This window comes from Heterodontus francisci, chromosome 20 (assembly GCF_036365525.1).
Source record: "Heterodontus francisci isolate sHetFra1 chromosome 20, sHetFra1.hap1, whole genome shotgun sequence".
Taxonomy (NCBI): Eukaryota; Metazoa; Chordata; class Chondrichthyes; order Heterodontiformes; family Heterodontidae; genus Heterodontus; species Heterodontus francisci.
The window spans coordinates 51060166-51075973 of record NC_090390.1 but is presented as its reverse complement, the minus strand read 5'-3'; the positions used below and the strand labels follow the sequence as shown (position 1 = coordinate 51075973).

General features: G+C 45.9%; 1 protein-coding gene across 2 annotated transcripts in view; it reads left to right on the top strand.

Moving 5' to 3' along the window:
* The window catches only part of dock1 (dedicator of cytokinesis 1), a 744225-nt gene that overhangs the window by 553230 nt on the left and 175187 nt on the right, over window positions 1-15808 (top strand). For both annotated transcript variants that reach the window (XM_068052738.1, XM_068052739.1), the window contains exon 30: window positions 9515-9593. In XM_068052738.1, coding sequence (XP_067908839.1) covers window positions 9515-9593 — 79 coding nt within the window. The remainder of the gene's footprint in view (window positions 1-9514; window positions 9594-15808) is intronic.

Sequence of the window (15808 nt, the reverse complement as noted above, 5' to 3'; positions counted from 1 at the left end):
TTGGTTGAGGAAAAAGAAAGACATATCAGAAGTGCTGTTGTGAAAGGTTTCATCATCAGAACAGATGCGTCGGTATGTCGAACATTCCTTGTTCCAGTCCTACTCAGGCCCCCTCCCCCATCTTTTTTTCCGGTACATTGATGATTGTATCGGTGCTCTTTCCTGCTCTTGTCCCAAACTGGAAAACTTCATCAACTTTGCTTCCAATTTCCACACTTCTCTAACCTTTACATGGTCCATCTCCAGCACTTCCCTTCTTCAACTTCTCTGTCTCAATCTCTGGGGATAGACTGTCCACTAATATTCATTATAAGCCCACCGACTCCCACAGCTACCTCAAATACACTTCCTCACACCCTGCTTCCTGTAAGGACTCCATTCCATTCTCCCAATTTCTCCGTCTCCGAAGCATCTGTTCTGATGATACAACCTTCCACAACAGTGCTTCTGATATGTCTTCCTTTTTCCTCGACCAAGGATTTCCGCATCCCCCCCCTCCTCCCCCCACCACTGTGGTTGACGGGGCCCTCAACCGTGTCCGACCTATTTCCTCCACTTCTGCCCTCATCCCTTCCCCTCCCTTCCTCCCTCCCTTTAAAACGATTGACTGAAATTGAACTTTCACACTTTTCCCAGACAACTTCATAGAAATTACTAAACCAAAACTTCACAATACCCTTGGATCTTGCTACATAATGTAAAATGTCGAAGTATTCTTTGGCATAGTGTTATTTTGGTTCCTACTGTTCTTTTAGACGATACAATTAATTTTAGTTTGAAACTGTCACTCGAAGTTTCTCAAAGGAAGGGTGTCAAATTGAGACTCAATTTGTCTGCCTCAGACTAAATAATCTAGCAGAGATATGTGGCAGAATCTTCTATCCTCTATTCAGAATGTATCTCTGGGGAGTAGGGGACAACCTATGTCCATTATGTATCCCTGATCCACTTATAGTCTCAGGACCAGTTACAACAATAACAACTTGCATTTGAATTGCACTTTAGTAAACTGTCCCAATGCACCTTACACAGGCATAATTGGACAAAAATTGAACCACACCACAGAAGGAAACATTAGGACATTAAAACTTAATCAAAGAAGTAGGTTTTAGGGTGCATCTTAAAGGAGGAGAAAGAGGTGGAGAGGTTTGTGGAGGAAATTCCAAAGCTTAGGGCCTACCTAGATGGCTGCAGGTATGACTGCCAGTGGTTGCTGAGAAGGAAGTGGGTAATGCATAAAAACTCTGAGTTGGAGGAACAATGTTCTGGAAGGGTTTGAGTAGATTCAACAGGAGAGTAGGAACGTCGAGGAATAATGAAGGGTTGGTCGTAGGTATTGGGTTGGGGGGAATGTACCAAGAGGAGAGAAATACAAGGAGACATGATGATACAACAGAAAAGAGAGGAGACAGGAGAGAAAAGCCCAATGGGTAAAGAAAAGGAAAAGAGAAAGGAGGATAGAAACAAATGGGCTCACAGAGAAACTGGTTTTATGTGATAAAATAGAACATATTACATTTGCATCATCTATATTTCATTTTATGATGCCTCCAAGTGTCGTTTGTGTTTAAACCAGCAAGTGGCTTAGATTTAGAAGAGGAGTCAGGAATTATAATTGCCAAATAGGCATGTGTAGAGACGAAGCTTTAAATTAGTAGTGTACAATAAAGCTATGACATGAATGACTGGCTATTGAACAAAGCCACCCAAGTGAATTACATAAACACAGAGAGACACCCCAGTGGACTTAAGATTTTGGAATCAAGCTTACTAGCTTCCCGTGGACAACCATTGCAGATTGAGAGTGGGGTTTTGCTGTGACAGGCCTCAAAGATTTCCCACACGGAATAAGATATGTCAATTAGAGATGCTGGCAACCTCAATATTGCCTGTAAAATGTGAAACAAAAATTAAAATCTGATGACTTCTTTGGGTTTTGCAAGGCAATACTGTGTGAGCTCCTGCACATACACCCCTGAAAGAAAAACATACTGGAAAATTCCTCCATCCTCCCACCAATCTTAGAGCACAGATACTTAGGCCTAATGGTCATCTGTTAGATCTGGTGTTCAAATAACATGAATATGTCAATTATGTATTTCCATCAGATGCATGTTGCGTTGAATGGTGCCCTGCCTGAAGAGTGGGACATGGGGGATACAGCAGGTGGAAAGGGGATAGCAGAGCATCTCCTGTTGCACTTCAAAAGTGGCAACTGCAGGAGGGAAATCCACAATCTATTTTACAATAGAATTAAGAAAATGGTAAAGGCGGTGCTTTTCAATCTGAAGAAACCTGATGTTTCCAGTTTGGGGCAGTTTATAGAGAGAGAAAAAGATAATTGCAAATGGAAATTGAAAGCAGTGAAGAGATAATGGGGAAAGATGGCTTTGGTGGGGGATAAAGAGACATTTGACAAGGAAATTGGGGAACAGAAAAAGTGGAGAAGTACAGGAACAAAAGAAATGGTGGGGAACAGCCATTCCAGAACAGAGAAACAATACAGGATTAAATCTCTCCCCCCACCTCCCAGTCTCTCTCTCTCTCACCGCCCCCCAGTGTCTCTCTCTCACTGCCCCCCAGTCTCTCTCTCATCACCCCCCCAGTCTCTCTCTCTCACACGCCCCTGCCCCCCCCCCCCCCCCACCTATCTCTCTCACCCCCCCCCACCCCCGTCTGTCTCTCTCACCCTCCTAGAGATAGTGGAATATCGCCATTCCAGAACAGAGACAGTACAGGATTTAATAGCGATCATAGGGAGCAGGGATGATGGTGAGGTTGGGGGAGCAGAGAAGGAAAGAAAAATCAATGATTAGCTTTTTAAAAATGACATCAAAGAAAAAGCAAACATCGCACAGAAAAAAATTTAAGAACAGTAGCAGGACCAGGAACTAAGATAAAAGAAACAGTGGGATGCTGAGAGGTTGGTAAATAAAGTGGGAAAAGAAACAACAGCACAAGGGACAACATGGGCTCAGGCATAGGAGGCGAGTTGGGGCGGGGTGATGGTGGCAGAAGAGGAAGGAACAGCAAAAAATACTATGGGAGGTTGAAAAATAGTTTTAGGAAGGGAATTGGAGAATAAACAAGTTACATTGGGGAGTGAATGGAGGGTGGAGGTTTGAGTGCAGAGCTGGAAGGGAATTAAATATAACTGCAGCAAGAGGCACTACAGGATGCTGAAGTCTGGGATAGGAATTAGAGTAACAGGAGCCCAGGGAAAGTTATCTAGAGACACCTGCTACTGTACTTAGGATTTATGAGGCAAACAAATATTCTATTACATTAAAATAAAAGCAAAATACTGCGGATGCTGGAAATCTGAAACAAAAACGAGAAATGCTGGATTCACTCAGCAGGTCTGGCAGCATCTGTGGAAAGAGAAGCAGAGTTAACGTTTCGGGTCAGTGACCCTTCTTCGGAACCCCGTTCCGAAGAAGGGTCACTGACCCGAAACGTTAACTCTGCTTCTCTTTCCACAGATGCTGCCAGACCTGCTGAGTGAATCCAGCATTTCTTGTTTTTGATTCTATTACATTACATTGATATTACAGGCTGCTGTGTTCTGTACACTCCTGATTTTCAGTCCCAATATTGCAACTATGGGACATTGTCATTTGAGCCATGATGATCACGCATTTAGTATGCTTGACAATTTATGGACCTGTGGGGCAGAGACGATTGTTCAGATGCTTGCATGGTGACTACACCGCCCACTCACCTGGCAGCACAACTTTTCAAACCAGCAGCAGCTGTACCACCCAATTATTTTTGCTACCCCAGTCTCTCTCCCTCCCTCCAGTCCCCCACTCTTGCCCTGTCTCTCTTTCTCTTTCCCCCACCAATCTCCCTCTCTTGCCCCCACCAGTTTCTCACTCCCCACTCTCTCGCACCCCGAGCCTTTCTCGCACCCCCAGCCTTTCTCTCACCCTCCAGTCTTTTCCTCACCCGTCTCTCTCTCTCTTGCCCCCATCTCTCCCTCTCTTGCCCCGCCGTCTCTCCCTCTCTTGCCCCCCCCGTCTCTCCCTCTCTTGCCCCCCCCGTCTCTCCCTCTCTTGCCCCCCCGTCTCTCTATCTCTCTCACCCCCAGTCTCTCTCTCACCACCCGCAGTCTCTCTCTCACCACCCCCCAGTCTCTCTCTCTCACCCCCCCAGTCTCTCTCTCTCACACCCCCAGTCTCTCTCTCTCAACACCCCCCAGTCTCTCTCTCTCTCAACACCCCCCAGTCTCTCTCTCTCTCACCACCCCCCAGTCTCTCTCTCTCACCACCCCCCAGTCTCTCTCTCTCACCACCCCCCAGTCTCTCTCTCTCACCACCCCCCAGTCTCTCTCTCTCACCACCCCCCAGTCTCTCTCTCTCACCACCCCCCAGTCTCTCTCTCTCACCACCCCCCAGTCTCTCTCTCTCTCTCACCACCCCCCAGTCTCTCTCTCTCTCTCACCACCCCCCAGTCTCTCTCTCTCACCACCCCCCAGTCTCTCTCTCTCACCACCCCCCAGTCTCTCTCTCTCTCCACCCCCCAGTCTCTCTCTCTCTCTCACCACCCCCCAGTCTCTCTCTCTCACCACCCCCCAGTCTCTCTCTCTCTCTCACCACCCCCCAGTCTCTCTCTCTCTCTCACCACCCCCCAGTCTCTCTCTCTCTCTCACCACCCCCCAGTCTCTCTCTCTCTCTCACCACCCCCCAGTCTCTCTCTCTCTCTCACCACCCCCCAGTCTCTCTCTCTCTCTCACCACCCCCCAGTCTCTCTCTCTCTCTCACCACCCCCCAGTCTCTCTCTCTCTCTCACCACCCCCCAGTCTCTCTCTCTCTCTCACCACCCCCCAGTCTCTCTCTCTCTCTCACCACCCCCCAGTCTCTCTCTCTCTCTCACCACCCCCCAGTCTCTCTCTCTCTCTCACCACCCCCCAGTCTCTCTCTCTCTCTCACCACCCCCCAGTCTCTCTCTCTCTCTCACCACCCCCCAGTCTCTCTCTCTCACCACCCCCCAGTCTCTCTCTCTCACCACCCCCCAGTCTCTCTCTCTCACCACCCCCCAGTCTCTCTCTCTCACCACCCCCCAGTCTCTCTCTCTCACCACCCCCCAGTCTCTCTCTCTCACCACCCCCCTGTCTCTCTCTCTCACCACCCCCCAGTCTCTCTCTCTCACCACCCCCCTGTCTCTCTCTCTCACCACCCCCCTGTCTCTCTCTCTCACCACCCCCCTGTCTCTCTCTCTCACCACCCCCCTGTCTCTCTCTCTCACCACCCCCCTGTCTCTCTCTCTCACCACCCCCCAGTCTCTCTCTCTCACCAACCCCCCAGTCTCTCTCTCTCACCACCCCCCCCCCAGTCTCTCTCTCTCACCACCCCCCAGTCTCTCTCTCTCACCACCCCCCCCCAGTCTCTCTCTCTCACCACCCCCCCAGTCTCTCTCTCTCACCAACTCCCCAGTCTCTCTCTCTCACCAACTCCCCAGTCTCTCTCTCTCACCAACCCCCCAGTCTCTCTCTATCACCACCCCCCTAGTCTCTCTCTCTCACCACCCCCCCCACAGTCTCTCTCTCTCGCCTCCCCCCCCCACCCCCCAGTCTCTCTCTCACCCCCCCCCCCCCCCCCACCCCTGCTTCCTGGCTCTCTCTCGCCCCCCCCCCCCTCTACCCCCGCCCCCCCCCCGCCCCACCAAGTCTCTGTCTCTCTCTGTATTTATCTATGTGACTGTGATCCTTTGTGAATGGAGCATTGGCCGCACCATCTTTGGTACAGGCAGCTGCCTAAGACATTGCTGAGTATATCACAGCCACTACACTGCACTTGTGCGGGAAGTGCTCCCCTTAGTTTTGCAGTGTCAATAGATGCAGCCCAAAAGAAAAACTGCATGGTTAAGATCGCAACTAATGGGAATGGAGCAGGAAGTCCTTTACAATGAGTTTAACCGTTGTCATGCCCTATTCCTGCTTGGTGGGTTGGATTAAAACTGCCTCTAATGTTATCACACTCCTGAAATATTTATGGAAATTAAAATCAGTAAAAACAAAGGTGTTCATGTATAACTCAGACTGCTTTTGTTTCTCACTTACACAAATGTTTTAGATGTATTCACAAGAGGAATTGTTATAAAGTTTGCGAACAATGCCAAATTAGGGGCTATGACAAACTTAAGTGGAAGAAGTATAGGAGACATAGGTTAATGCAGTGGGCAGATAGGTGGCAGTTACAGTTCAATACAGATAAATATAAAGTAGAACATTTTGGAAAAATTAACAATGAAAAGAAATAAAGCCAAATGGTAGGATTATTAAGAATTGAGAAAGATCTAGAAGTATTGATGCATACATTTTTAAAGATGTATGGGCAGGTACCAAAGGACAAATAGGATTCTGTTTTTTATCTGGTGACGTTGAATGCAAAAGCAATAGAGATTAAATTAAATTTGTACAGGCTGTTGGTTAGACCACTGGAGAGTATTGCATGCATCCCATTGTAGGGAGGATATTTGAGCTATGGAAGGGATGGAGTGAAGCTTCACTTGTAAAATACAGGAATAAGAGGTTACAATTTTGAAGAAGGGCTCAGAAAATTGTGGATGAAGGGTTAAGAAGAGGATCTAAGATGTTTTCGCAATTATGAAATGTTTTGAGTAGTGAAAGTCAGCTTGCAGGTACAACAAGTAATTAGGAAGGGAAATGGAATGTTGGCCTTTATTGCAAGGGGGATGGAGTATAAAAGTAGGGACATCTTACTACAGCTGTACAGGACATTGACAGGATTGCACCTGGAGTACTATGTACAGTTTTGATCACCTTATTTAAGAAGGGACATACTTGCATTGGAAGCAGTTTAAAGAAGGTTCACTAGGCTAATTCCTGGGATAAGAGGTTGGTTTTCTGAGGAAAGATTGATCAGTTTGGGCCTATACTCATTGGAGATTAGACGAGTGAGAGGTGATCTTATTGAAACGTGTAAGATTCTGAGGAGGCTTGACAGGATGGATGCCGAAAGGGTGCTTCCCCTCATAAGGGAATCTAGAACTGGGGGCATAGTTTCAAATTAAGGGGTTTCCTATTTAAGACAGAGATGAGGAGGAATTTCTTCTCTGCGAGTCATTAGTTTTTGGAATTCTCTTGCCAGCGAGCAGTGGAGAGGAGTGGGTCATTGAATATATTCAAGGCTGAATTGACAGATTTTTGATTGAAATGGGAGTCAGGGGTTATGGGGGGCAGGCAGGAAAGTGGAGTTAAGACCACAATCCAATCAGCCATGATCTTGCTGAATAGCAGAGCAGGCTTGAGGGGCCGAATGGCCTACTCCTCCTATTTATGTTATTGTTTCTACTGGTTGATAATTCAGTAACAAGACATATAGATTCAGGATTGTCAATAGAAAATAAAGGGCAAGCTAGGAATTTTGTTATAGCTATTAAAACATGAAATGTTTTACAAGAATATTGAGGCAATTATTATAACATCATTTAAAAGGGAATTGGCGAAGCATTTCAAAAATAAGGATAGAGATTACTCCAGTTGACAAACTAGCACCAGAACAGGTGTCTGAATAATCTGAGCTGTCAATACCATTAATAATTACTGTTCTCTTTAATCAGGTATTAATAATTACTGACTTTTTTTACAATATTTATATGTTGTTGAAAATTGATGCCTTTTCTCCCTGAAGACTCTCCAAGTTGGAGCTCGGAGTCTCAATGGCAGCCGTTTGCACCAAAACTGCAAAGGCTGCTAACACCTACTTCTGTTGCGAGGCGTAGCTGCAGCATCCCTTACATTTCAAGTAATGTGACAACGTACAAGCAGGAAGTGGACTCATTACCTGCAGCCAAGGTGCTGAAACTACTTGACAGGCCTTCCAGTACTTGAGATAACTGCTTCTGTGTGGCAAGTGGTTTTATTTTCATTGCTTAGGCCCCTGAAGCCCACATCTTTGGCCTGCCAAGCAGAGTTGAGAGGGAGCCTCACCTTCCAGCAAGTCACCTCCCGTGCTTGCCCTGCTCTTGATCATTCATGCTGAGTGCACTACAAACAGACCCCTTGTAAGTCATCCTCTAACCCATCCAGATTGCCAATCTCTGCAATGATGCTGGAGAGTGATGCAAAACGTGATGTTGCCTCCTCAAAAAGATTGTATTTCTTCGAGGTATCTGCTTCTGGAGGCTCTTGTTGCTTAATGATCTAAAGAAGAGTAAAGGAATAATAGGTAGCTTGGCACAGATTGGCTACACAGTTGCAGGTGACACATTTCACAATGTTGTCAGGCTGGCTGTTTTTCTGAGATACATGAAGACCCTGTTCACAAACTGTTAGCCTCAAAACCTTCAGTTCAGACAGCTCTTATGGGTCACTGATCTCCCCTGTTCCTACTCTCTTTTTTGTTGTGTACCATTTTCTCCTGCAGAAAGAGATGTCATTCATTTGTTCTGACTTTGCATATTAATAAAAATGTAATATGTTTCTGTTATGCACCTGCTTTGTATTCTGTACTATTCAAAAAGTTCTGAGTTCTGAAATAAAAAATGGTTGTTTCTGTTCAAAGGAGGTTGATATGTCACCTACAGTAGGCTGACTTTTACAGCCGCCCTGACATCAGGGTTCGTGGTAGGGAGGCCCGGAAAATGCCTCCAGGAGAGGCCCTTCCCGGGCCTTGACAGCGGGAAGCCCGGCCCCATATTGCCAGCGGTGGCAAGGCCTCGTGGCGCCGCACCCCACCCCGTCCACTGTGCTCAGCGACAGGAGCCACATTTATATATTTTAAAAAATTTAAATTACTGAATTAAATACTTAGCCACTCCCGCCTTCCATTCTGTTGCCATATTGGAGCTGGCAGCCGGCACGCCCCTGCCATCGGATCTCCGTGCGTTGATGTAAGGCGGAACACTGGTGGGGAGAGGGGAGCAGGTCAGTTTCTCAGTGCGGGATGGGGGGAGCGGGGAAAAACTAATTTATTTGGTCAAGGGGGTTGTGGGAAGGGTTAAAAATTAAAGTTTGTGAACTTTGCTGGGGTGAGGGAAGGTCAAATGCACAAAGTAAGTATTCTGGGGGGGGGGGGGTGGGTAGAGCAAGGAATGAATTGTTTGGTTATTGGGGGGGTGGGAGAGAAGCTTGAAACATTTATTTCATTTGTTTGAATAAATTCAAAGTGACTATTACTTTAAAAATTTAAATTAAATGTAAGGGCTTGAAGCCCTTTAAAAAGGGCATCGGCGCCTGTGCAATGGCGCTGGACGCTATTGCCGGGGACAGACTGCCTGCCCACTCCACGTCATCGGGGTGGGGGGAGTGGGGTCCACCCCAGCCATGTAATTGAGCTGCCACGTTTAATATTGCGGTGGCTCCTCAGAGAAAAGACCAAATCTGCAGCCCACCATTTTTTAAGGCCGCCGCCTCAGCCCAGTATGTTTAATGAAATTGGTGTTTTGTATTGTACGACGTTCATAAGTTGTTTATACCTTAGGGTTCTTTCATCCTTGATATAATTTCAGATGGCAATTCAGTGTACTTTTATTTGGTTTTATCTTTCAGAGTCTTCCTCCGAGCAATAAATCAATACGCAGGTATGCTGAACAAGAAATTTCTTGACCAAGCAAACTTTGAGTTACAGGTAAGTGAAGTAAAATCAGTATCTCGGATCTTTGGGTCATACAGTAAGACTAGTTTGGCTAGAAGTATAAATTATGTTTCTGTTTGTAGATTGGCTATGTGGGTAGTTCTAGGGCACATACTGTAAAAGAAGAATAAAAGTTGCAAGCAATGTATAATAATGAATACCTCTTCAAATGGAACTTGTGGATAAAAGTGTTTTATCTTTTGTGGAAAGAGGAAAATAAGCAGACAAATAAATCCTAACAATCTAGTAAGATTAAGAGATTTTATTATGAGGTAATTTGAAACATTTCAAAGCACTTCACATAATAATTAGCTTTTGAAGTACAGGCACTGTTATTATATCAGTAAACATGACATCCATTCTGTGCCATTAGCATCCCTTAGACAGCATCGAGGTGAATTTATCTGTGATTCTGTTTCTGGTGGTCGAGTCCTCCAATCTTGTCCCGGACAGCCGCCTATATAGGGCAAATGTTTGCCATTACTATAGATGTCAGTTCCAAAGATGTCAATTACTTCATACAGTATGAAGCCTGACCACTATTTCAGGCAGTTCAAGCCACTGTATGCACCTAGTTAAAGTATGATCACCTGTCAATAAGTCCTAATCCCTCGTGCCCTCTAGAACTCCTGTCACTGCTGTGAGCCCTTTTTACTGGTATCCTGAACTAGACGTCTTCTGGCTTTGTTTTAAAATTAACATCACAATTAAGGTGAAAGAATGGAATCCACTTGTTTAATATTTGAGCAAAGCAGGGGGAGAGGAGCTAGTAAAGGGGCATCTTTCTCGATCATAGAGTGGAAACATGAGGCACTGTAAATATACACCAAATAGGAAATGGAGAGACAGAAGTTGAAAAATCCCTCTGTTGGATTTTAAAACTTGTTTGGTTACGTTGGCTACCATGTAAAGCGGGCAAATTGCATTAAGACCAGCATTCCCACTATAAGTAGTGGGTATTGCATTGGGTGAGAGTGGAATATTGACCAAAATACTGCGAGAACCTTTCTTGAGTTTGTAGAGTCTCAGTACACAAGGCATTGAGTAACGGCACTCTAAATGTACTTGAAACAGGAAGGGGAGAGACGGGACATGAATGTTCCTTCCATGCTTTTTGAAACTCATGATACTAAAAGTTCATCAGAAGCACAACAACTGGCAAAGTGAGATTTTGGCTTAACAGTTCATCACTAGGATGGCCCTCGAACAATGCAGTACATTCTCAATACTGAATATCAGCTGATGTATGAGCTCAAATTCTGCATGAGGCTCACACTCTGAAGCTTTTGGTGCAAAGATGAAAATGCTACCAGCTCAAACAAGTTGACAGCCTACTTTGGTGTGCTACAACAGTAACTTTTAATTGTAACTTTAAAAAAAAAACTACAGTTGTATTGTCTGGTGTTGTATATATTATAGGTCCTTTTACTGATAGCTGATTTGAGGTACAGCTGATTTGACATAGTCTCATGATTCTTTGCATACTCTGGTACGACAACACATGGAGATGGCACAATGAGAGACTGTGGACCAAATGAATCTTCCTGTAAAAGAATTGCCAGATGCCAGTCCAGGCATAGTATCATTTCAGTTCTCAAGGTGTTGTGTTTGCTTCTTATTCTGAATCAGAAGAAGGAGCGTGTTCTGTAAACTACTTTTAAGTCACAGTCTGATAGAATGTTTTTTATACCATTTTCTAAATCCGAGGCGATCTTGAGAGAGCTGATATCTCAATTAAGCTAAATACAGTGGCAAGGTTTCACTTCAACCCCATGGTTTACAATATTACCATATATTGAGCAAATATGATTTTGTGGTTTGACTTGTGAGGAGTGAGGGCTCGCTTGCACAGAAGTAGTCTTTTGTGCAGAGAACAATAAAAGTAAATGAGTAAAAAATAACAAAATTGATTCTAATAATACATATCTGTGGCAAGAACCTCCATCACTTGGTTTCAGCTGCAGATGTGTCATGTACTCCACGGTGGACTTGTTTTTTCTTTTGGGCCTCCTTATCTCGAGAGACAATGGATCCGCGCCTGGAGGTGGTCTGTGGTTTGTGAAGCAGCGCCTGGAGTGGCTATAAAGGCCAATTCTGGAGTGACAGGCTCTTCCACAGGTGCTGCAGAAAGATTTGTTTGTCGGGGCTGTTGCACAGTTGGCTCTCCCCTTGCGCCTCTGTCTTTTTTCCTGCCAACTACTAAGTCTCTTCGACTCGCCACAATTTAGCCCTGTCTTTATAGCTGCCCGCCAGCTCTGGCGAATGCTGGCAACTGACTCCCACGACTTGTGATCAATGTCACACGATTTCATGAGGCGTTCGCAGACGTCTTTATAGCGGAGACATGGACGGCCGGTGGGTCTGATACCAGTGGCGAGCTCGCTGTACAATGTGTCTTTGGGGATCCTGCCATCTTCCATGCGGCTCACATGGCCAAGCCATCTCAAGCGCCGCTGACTCAGTAGTGTGTATAAGCTGGGGGTGTTGGCCGCTTCAAGGACTTCTGTGTTGGAGATATAGTCCTGCCACCTGATGGCAAGTATTCTCCGAAGGCAGCGAAGATGGAATGAATTGAGACGTCGCTCTTGGCTGGCATACGTTGTCCAGGCCTCGCTGCCGTAGAGCAAGGTACTGAGGACACAGGCCTGATACACTCGGACTTTTGTGTTCCGTGTCAGTGCGCCATTTTCCCACACTCTCTTGGCCAGTCTGGACATAGCAGTGGAAGCCTTACCCATGCGCTTGTTGATTTCTGCATCTAGAGACAGGTTACTGGTGATAGTTGAGCCTAGGTAGGTGAACACTTGAACCACTTCCAGAGCGTGGTCGCCAATATTGATGGATGGAGCATTTCTGACGTCCTGCCCCATGATGTTCGTTTTCTTGAGGCTGATGGTTAGGCCAAATTCATTCCACGGTGGACTGCACTTCTAGTAAGCTGTCATGGATGATTGTATGAGCTTGTCCACAATCATAGCCAGACTTTCCAGGCTGTTTTGAATTGTATTAAATGACAGCAGATGATGGTGCTTCTGCACTGCCACCTCAGTCAGACTATCTCATTCACCCAAGATGGATATATTTGTGCTAGTAAGTGGGAGTATTGTGAGGACCTGATTTCTACCATTTCACTGGGAGCTTGGACAAGTTCTTGGGAGATGACTTTAGAAAGAAGGAAAAAAGAAGCAAGACAGAACTTCGAATCCTTTAAGTGCATTTCCTGTCCTAAGGACGTACAAAGTGCTTCACGTGCAATGAGTTACCTTTGAAGTGTAGCCACTGTTCTTTGGTTAACAAACACGACAGCCTTTTTGGGCACAGTAAAGTTTCACAGATAGAAATGAGTTAAATAACCAGTTCATCTGTTGTTGTTGAAGCTTTACCTTGCTCTACTTCCCCAATGCATTCGTATTTCCAGTATTCCCTTCTGAAAGGGACTCAATGTTTGGAAAGTGCCAGCTTCTCCTCCCTTGCAGATTTGCTGCTGTTATGGCCACATGGTGTGATGTGGGTGGTTCCCACTGTTCACCTGCCAAACTGACCACAGCAAGTGTATTTGTATTAGAGTTTAGCCCCTTGGTGTTCTATTTCTCTAATAAACAGGCAGTGTCAGGTTTTCTGTAGGTTTTAAAAACAAAGTCAATTGTTTATTGATCAATACCCCTTATCCCAAAATTGTTGCAACTGCATCCACTCAAGCAATCGCTGGCGCGCGCACACGCACGCACGCACGCACGCACGCACGCACGCACACACACACACACACACACACACACACACACACACACACACACACACACACACACACACAAATAGACAAGGGAAGGAGGAAGCTGGTTGGGAAGGAGGAAGCTGGTTGTTAGTGGGATGGAAAGGTTACGATAATCTGTTGAATTCTCTTGAGAATCCAGTTCTAGATGATGTAGATTTCTCTCCTGATTGAAGGTTCTGTTGAAGATAGTGGACTACTTCTAGCTCTCACTGCTGTATACTGTAGATGTCAGATTTTTTCAGCAGGGCACTGTGCTTCCTGGCTTGGCTGGAACTCAAGCTGTTACAAGTAGCTTCACCTACTCGGTCAGTCTCTCTCTCTGTCTCTCTCTCTGTCTCTCTTTCTGGCTGTCATTTTAAGGTAAAACTGTGTCACCTCTCACCACCTGGTAGGAGACGTTCTCCTCTCTTCCCCATGGTGATTGCACAATAGCCCAGGATGGTGGCTACTTCACACCTCCTTTGTTTCAGAAGAAGACATTCAATTCTGGAATGTTTTTAGGATAGGTGTAGCATGGGTTTCATTACACCTTTTGGCTTTGAAGATTTGTCCTTTGTCTTTGTCAGACTGTTTGACTACACAAGAGACCAACCCCATTTTCTTCGTGGTGACAAGGCACTTGGAAAATCATAATATAATCAGAGCCAGCACAAATTTACAAAAGGGAAATCATGTTTGACAAATCATGTTTGACAAATCATGTTAGGAGTTTTCTGAGATTGTAACTAGTAGGCTAGATGACAGAACCAATGGATTTTGAAGAAGTATGCAATAAGGTACCACAGAAGAGGTTATTGCACAAAAATAGGGCTCATAGGATTGGGGGTAGTATATTAGCATGGATTGAGGCTTGGTTAATGAATAGAAAACAGGGATTAGGAATAAACAGGTCATTTTTGGGTTGGTTGACTGTAACTAGCAGAAAGCCCCCAGCGATTTAACATCCGCAGCACTTAAAGCAGCCAGAAGTACTGCACAAAGAACAGCTAGGCGTTGCGCAAACGACTACTGGCAACACCTATGCAGTCATATTCAGCTGGCCTCAGACACCGGAAACATCAGAGGAATGTATGATGGCATGAAGAGAGCTCTTGGGCCAACCATCAAGAAGATCACCCCCCTCAAATCTAAATCGGGGGACATAATCACTGACCAACGCAAACAGATGGACCGCTGGGTTGAGCACTACCTAGAACTGTACTCCAGGGAGAATGCTGTCACTGAGACTGCCCTCAATGCAGCCCAGCCTCTACCAGTCATGGATGAGCTGGACATACAGCCAACCAAATCGGAACTCAGTGATGCCATTGATTCCCTAGCCAGCGGAAAAGCCCCTGGGAAGGACAGCATTACCCCTGAAATAATCAAGAGTGCCAAGCCTGCTATACTCTCAGCACTACATGAACTGCTATGCCTGTGCTGGGACGAGGGAGCAGTACCCCAGGACATGCGCGATGCCAACATCATCACCCTCTATAAAAACAAAGGTGACCGCGGTGACTGCAACAACTACCGTGGAATCTCCCTGCTCAGCATAGTGGGGAAAGTCTTTGCTCGAGTCGCTCTGAACAGGCTCCAGAAGCTGGCCGAGCGCGTCTACCCTGAGGCACAGTGTGGCTTTCGTGCAGAGAGATCGACTATTGACATGCTGTTCTCCCTTCGTCAGATACAGGAGAAATGCCGTGAACAACAGATGCCCCTCTACATTGCTTTCATTGATCTCACCAAAGCCTTTGACCTCGTCAGCAGACGTGGTCTCTTCAGACTACTAGAAAAGATCGGATGTCCACCAAAGCTACTAAGTATCATCACCTCATTCCATGACAATATGAAAGGCACAATTCAACATGGTGGCTCCTCATCAGAGCCCTTTCCTATCCTGAGTGGTGTGAAACAGGGCTGTGTTCTCGCACCCACACTTTTTGGGATTTTCTTCTCCCTGCTGCTTTCACATGCGTTCAAATCCTCTGAAGAAGGAATTTTCCTCCACACAAGATCAGGGGGCAGGTTGTTCAACCTTGCCCGTCTAAGAGCGAAGTCCAAAGTACGGAAAGTCCTCATCAGAGAACTCCTCTTTGCTGACGATGCTGCTTTAACATCTCACACTGAAGAATGCCTGCAGAGTCTCATCGACAGGTTTGCGTCTGCCTGCAATGAATTTGGCCTAACCATCAGCCTCAAGAAAACGAACATCATGGGGCAGGATGTCAGAAATGCTCCATCCATCAATATTGGCGACCACGCTCTGGAAGTGGTTCAAGAGTTCACCTACCTAGGCTCAACTATCACCAGTAACCTGTCTCTAGATGCAGAAATCAACAAGCGCATGGGTAAGGCTTCCACTGCTATGTTCAGACTGGCCAAGAGAGTGTGGGAAAATGGCGCACTGACACGGAACACAAAAGTCCGAGTGTATCAGGCCTGTGTCCTCAGTACC